At 43.8% G+C, this 6,385-nt stretch overlaps 1 protein-coding gene and 1 pseudogene across 1 annotated transcript in view; one reads left to right on the top strand and one right to left on the bottom strand.

Annotated features, from left to right (window-relative positions):
- Positions 1–287, bottom strand: part of LOC106734884 (60S ribosomal protein L38 pseudogene) — a 1,087-nt pseudogene extending 800 nt beyond the window's left edge.
- Positions 288–3,773: 3,486 nt separating this feature from the next.
- Positions 3,774–6,385, top strand: part of OR6X1 (olfactory receptor family 6 subfamily X member 1) — a 5,523-nt gene continuing 2,911 nt past the window's right edge. The window contains 1 exon segment of the mRNA XM_014587915.1: positions 3,774–3,811. Within this exon segment, the coding sequence (XP_014443401.1) occupies positions 3,774–3,811 (38 nt within the window).

Raw genomic sequence — 6,385 nt, 5'->3', positions numbered from 1 at the left:
CCCTTTGTGTTCGTCATTTTGGTTAATTACTGGAAGATGGCGGTTCCGGCCAAAAGGAAGCTCCTTATTTTTCTTGATCTTGACAGATGTGGCATCCTTCCATCAGGCTGTTAGCAGAAAGTCTTTGATGTCCTCAATTTCCGAGGCATGGTGGGGAGCTCAGGGAGAGGGCGCCCACGAAGAGGACAGGCTTTATTTCTACTAACTGGTTATAGCTCTAGAGTCATGCCGAAGTGCCCACCTATTCTACCAATTTCCAGCAGGCATTCCCTCACGGGATTACACATTTTGGTATCCTAGACCTCATGGAATCAAAACCCATCCACCTCCCTTCTGGGCTTACCGTAAATTTGTGAGTAACAGACCCCTTCTCCCCACTCTAACCCACGGGAACCGTTAGGTGCTGCACGTTCCCCTGGGCGGTGGCCGGGCTGCCGTGAGCCCCGCGTGCTCGCCAGGCCGTGCTGCTCTCCACGGTGCCCTCTTAGCCAGATCTTCCCCTCTTGTGGGCAGCTCCAGAGCTTGGCTTATTAGCTGTGCTCCTGGCACCGTGAAGTGTGAGTCAATTTTACACCTTATGAACCAAGGGTGGATCTAGGCTTACTGAACTTTTCCTGAGTATGGAAAACCTGCATCGGAATCACCTCATTTGTGTTGTAGAAATGCTCATCTCCAGGTTCAATCTCTAAAAATGTCCTCGTTCTCTAGGACTAGGACCTAGAAATACAGACTTGGAGCAATTTCTGTGAGTTATTCTTACTTTCCTAACAGTTTAAGAAATTCCATTTGGGGAGGGGAAGAGGAGTACTGAGCCGCTCTGAGTGTGATTAGGCTAACGCGTGGAGCCTGACGGAAGGGCTAGGCTGGAATTTGGAAATAGAAATGCCCAGCTATGGAAGGCCTACTTCTCTAAACCAAAAACATCACCAACTTTCTCACATGGTGATGGAACTAATTTCACAGCTGGCCCAGAGCAGTGATAAATCCGGGTTTCAGATTGCTCTCCACATTTGGCCTGGCCGTCTCATGCTCTACTACGCCCACAAGTGTACAGAGGTACTTCTTGTAGAGTGTGGGCTCGCTAAGGACTCCAGCAAAGGTGAGACTGGACACTTGCTGTGCAGGGACTGGAAATAAGTTGAATAAGCTGCTAAGGAGAGCATAGTATCATAAGGATGAGATATACACAAATGATAAATTCCATTAGAACTCAATTATGAGGGGCCGGCAGGTGGCGGTGTGGTTAAGGCACTGGACTCCCACATGGCCGACCATGATTTGAGTCCCGGATCTCACGGTTTGCTTTCTCATTTTCCACCCCTTCTTTCTGTCCCTCTCTGGTCAAATTAAAAAATAATAATGACAGGGGCCAGCAGGTGGCATGGTGGTTAAGAATGCTGGACTCCCACATGACTGACCAAGGTTTGAGTCCCAGACCTGGCAGCTTTCTCTCTCTCTCTCCCCATCTCTGGTCAAGTTAAAGTAAATAAATAAAGTTAAATAAAATAATTCTTAAAAAAATAATAATGACAAATAAAATTAAATGAGTAACTAAAAAAAACCTCAATTATAGTCATGATAAAAGCAAAATCAACATCTTATCTGAGCAAAAAGAAAAAAGATATAAATTTTGTTTGGGGACTACGTGAAACACTTCATATGATTAGTAAGTTAAGTGGGCATTTAAAGATGAATTTTTCCAGATCAAGAAGAGCTGTGAGTCTTTATTTATTATTTTTTTTTGGAGAGGTTTTTGCTATAGGGCACGTGTGCTCGCCAGACAGACAGAGAGAGAAGGAGAGACAGAAAGCGAGAAATTACCCCCCCCCAGGGGGGATGGCCATGCCGCAATCCCTTCTCCTCCATTCTCCTCTTGGGATCTTGGGCACACACGCACACGCGCCCGGCGTGAGATTAAGCCACCGGGTCTGGGATGTGAACTGCGGTCAACTATGTGGGAGTCCAGTGACATAGCCATTACGCTAACTGCCTGGTCCCTGGAGGCTATGAGTCTTTAAAGGAACTGAACACCCACATTTTGAGTGTTTGTGGGAAAAGGACATAATGAAGATAATCAAAGTACTGTTTAAATACACATGCAGTGATTATGGAAGTATATGCTACTTTAAAGAGAGCAAGCAAACTGCACACTTGTTGAATAGAAGGATGATTTAAACTTGATGGGTTTAAAGCTCACCCGAGCATAAGCTGAGCTGGCTTTGAGACAGAAGAAGTTTAAATGTTGCCTTTGGATCTTTCCCGCCTCATCTAGTAGCGCCATAATATACCCACTACATGATATTTCTGCTTTTAGGTAATTGCCAGATGATCTTTTTAATATTCTAATTTAAAAAAGAGATGTGACTGTTTTGACCTATTTGATTCTCATATAAAAATGTTTAGACTCTTAAAGGCTTTAAGATATAGCAACTTGGGCCAGCAGGTGGTGTGGTAAAGGTGCTGGACTCCCACGTGGCTGACACTGGTTTGAGTCCTGGACCTGGTAGCTTGCTTTTTCATGTTCTTCTCTCTCTTTCTGTCTCTCTCTGGTGAGCATGGATACCTTATAGGAAATTAAAAATAATAATAATGATAAATAACACTGACTAATGTTTTAAAAGATATAATGACTTATACTAATTATGAAATTTTAAAAATATCCTAAAATTACACCATTTGCGGCAGAATACTTGTGCTCTCTCAAACATGCTACTAGTTACTCTCCTGCATGGAAAATATGATCTTTACATGCAACTCCAGTGAACCCTGTAAAGGTAACATTTTCTAAAAGTTGCAGGTTTGGTACTTCAGTCATTAATAAAAGTGAAAGCTGTTAGATTCATTTTCTGGGTACAGAAAACATGAAAATCAGAGCTTTCCATAATGCAGAACTGTGCTTTATGGACTCAAGTGTTGGTCTCTGTAGATCTCAACAGTTGAAGATAGGCATGGAGGGTCTGCATAACTTCTCCAATCAATAAACAGAAATCGCATAGCTATTGTCGACGGAAAAAATAACCAACTGTAAAATTAATAATGAATAATTAATGCGGTTTATTTCCAAGCCAACTGTGAGTGACCTAGGCCCGGAGAAGAGGCATGCATGCCTTTCTCAGGGTGATCATGTACAGGGGTTCCTTTTACTTGTTTTTGAGATTGACAGACAACATTTAGTGAAAAGATTTTCCATTGGTCTGGCCCAAAAAGGCAGGACATATGGGGGAGGCTTGTAGGTTATAGGTGGGTTCTACAATCCTTAGGTTGGTGATTGGAAGGGAAGAGCTGTGTCTTAGTTAAAGAAAGGCTTAATCTACATCTCAAGGAAAAGGGAAATTCTGTGTCTTGGGAAGGGATAAGCACAAGAATACACTATAATCGGTTGAAATACACATCTCAAAGATACTATGCCAGGGACAGGAGGTAGGAAGAATCCTGTTAATAGAAAGTAAATGGTCTGTTAATGTTTGTGGGCATGACTTCCCCAGTCCCCTTTTGAAAAGATAGGAAAAGTAGTCAGACTTCTGTCCACACTGTGTACAATGCAATGTAACATTGTTTTAGTACTCTAAATCTATATGCCTTAAAGTACATATAAACAATACTGTCTCCTACAACAAACTCGGTTCTCGGTGGGGAATAAGAATACATACAAAGTTGCCTAAGATAGGAGGTGATAAAAGCTGGCTTTTGTACCTGTTCCAACACTGCATTTCTTAGGTTTCTCTCCCTGGCCAGTTGGAAGAATGTTCATTCAGAGAGACTGGCTCTTGTTTATGGTTAACAGAACACATAAGGCATCTCACATCAACAGGTCTTTTTGCTTCAAGTACAAACCAGCAAAACTCCCTTCGAAGTGTCAAAAGAAGTTACTGTAACTGCAGGATTATTCCTTTCCACACCCAATCAATTAAAATTTACTTAAACTTGTTCTAAATGGAAATCCCCAAAGGGAACAACTTGGACCAAAGTTCACTAAAAATAAGCAAAACAATGTAATTAACCCTTGAGATGAAATGTTTGAGATTTGGCATGGAGTGACAACAGTACTTCTTCAAATAAAAGACAGAGCTATTTCTTGGGTATTGAAGTTTATTTGTTACAATTCCAACTCTGATGTCCTTCGGGCAGAACCCCCTCTGACAGCAGGTCATTCCGCCGTACCTAGCTCTCTCCACGACCTCGGTGCTGTCGGTCCAGCTTTCCTTTGATCACCATAAGAAAGTTCACAAAGAATCACAGTTCTGTTTCCTTTTGCCTTCCTGCATACCTGACTGTTTTTCATATTATTAATCAAACTTCCTACCCTTCCTTCTATTCCGTTTAGTAGAGGACACCATCTTAATTGTTAATACACCACTAATTTTCTCTCATGGAGAAATCAAGAAATCCAAGCTCAAAAACCCATAAAAAAAATCTTCTCACACTTGGATTATCTCAGGAGAGCAGAGATGATTGGTACCAATTAGACTTTAGAAAACTACACATGCCACAACTTGATTTAAGAATAGACTTTTAGTGAGCCCTACCTGGCCTCCTGGGACTCAGCACGTCCACGGAGACACGCCCAGAGGAGACTATGGAAGTGCCCCACTCACAAATCGTTATTTTCCGGGAAGAAATCTTGACCTAGAATAAATGAGGCAACTACTAGTCATGCTGAATGTGGTTCTTTTTCTCTCTTTTTTTTTGAGAGTTTTTTTGCTATAGGGTGTGTGCACTCGCCAGACAGACAGAGAGAGACAGAGAGATAGAAAGCGAGAAATCACCCCCCAGGGGGGATAGCCATGCCACAATCCCTTCTCCTCCATTCTCCTCTCGGGATCTTGGGCACACACGCACACGTGCCCGGCGTGCGTTCTAAGCCACCGGGTCCAGGACACGAACCGTGGTCGACTACATGGGAGTCCAGCGACATAGCCATTATGCTAACTGCTGGTTCCTTGAACGTGGTTCTTGATGTAGAAGAAAACTTGCATTTTTTGAAGCTTTATGAAGAAAGTTCAATGATGCATTAAAGGCACTTGCCTTAAATTCTAGCAAAGAGATTTACTTTCCTAATACAGAAAGGAGACGAACATTTTTTCTCGTTCAGTTATTCTGGTTTTATAATTGGGCTCTTTTTCTTTCAGTGTACTCATGGACAAAGACAGACCTCGGGACTGAAAGTGTTTCCTGGGAATCCTTAGTGCTGTGAGTACTGCTTTGCCAGACAGAAGGGAAGAGGACTACTTTGATTAAAGTTCTGCTTTTTTCTGAATTGACTAGATACAGTTAGCCCTGATGCTTTGATGCCTTTAAGTAAATTCCAATAAAGGACTTTCAGTTTCACACAGAAAGCTTGTAACAATGAGCTAGCTTCGGCATTTCCTAAACAAAAGCAGTCTTTATTCGCTGCATCCTTCTAGACCATCTGTTGAGATGAATTTCAAGCACGTTGTCTTTATTCAAGGTCAAACTGAACAGTCTCCTGAGTAGTGATTCTTCGGTTCCTTCTCACTAGTGCAGTGTATAATCTAAGGGTGTGACGTCTCTGATTTAAGGTCGCACACCATCTTCAAACTCACTTTATGATCAAAGTCTTGAAAATTAAAATCGGTCCCTGTGAACAATTAGAAAAATAAATAAAACAAGGCATGGGACACTTTGCCTTTAGCCCATATCCAGAAAAGAAAATCCATATGTTAGTCGTTTTCTTCTAAGACTGAAAAGTTTAAGAAAAATGCAGACCCTGTATTGCAACGACATAGCTGAGAAAAACAACTCACGCCAGTGTGAAGCTGCTCAGCACAAAAGGAGCCACAGCGTGTGGTGTGCAGTGTGCGGAATGCAGCGTGCAGCGTGCAGCATGAGGTGTGCGGTATGCAGTGTGCAGTGTATCGTGTGCAGTGTGCGGTATGCAGCATGCGATGTGCGGCATGCAGCATGAGGTATGCAGTATGCAGTGTGCAGTGTGCCGTGTGTGGTGTGCGATGTGTGGCATGCAGCGTGCGGTACGCGGTGTGCAGCGTGTGGCATGTGGTGTGTGGCGTGCAGTGTGCAGTATGTGGCGTACAGCATGTGGTGTGCGATGTGCAGTGTGCGATGTGCAGTGGCGATGTGCAGTGGTGATGTGCAGTGTGCAATGTGCGGTGTGTGGCGTGTGGTGTGTGGTATGCGGTGTACAGCGTGCGGTGTGCGGCATGTGGTGTGTGGTGTGCAGTGTGCAGTGTGTGGCATACAGCATGCAGTGTGTGATGTGCGGCGTGTGGCGTGCAGCATGTGGCGTGTAGCGTGTAGCAGGCAGTATGCAGTGTACAGTATGCGGGGTGCAGCGTGCGGCGTACAGGGTGCAGCGTGCAGTGTGCGGTGGACCCGGGCTGGCAGGCAGGCCAGAACACAGCAGGAA

This window comes from Tupaia chinensis, unplaced genomic scaffold, assembly GCF_000334495.1.
Source record: "Tupaia chinensis unplaced genomic scaffold, TupChi_1.0 Scaffold000247_1, whole genome shotgun sequence".
NCBI classification, from domain to species: Eukaryota; Metazoa; Chordata; class Mammalia; order Scandentia; family Tupaiidae; genus Tupaia; species Tupaia belangeri.
This window is presented reverse-complemented; position numbering and strand designations above follow the sequence as displayed.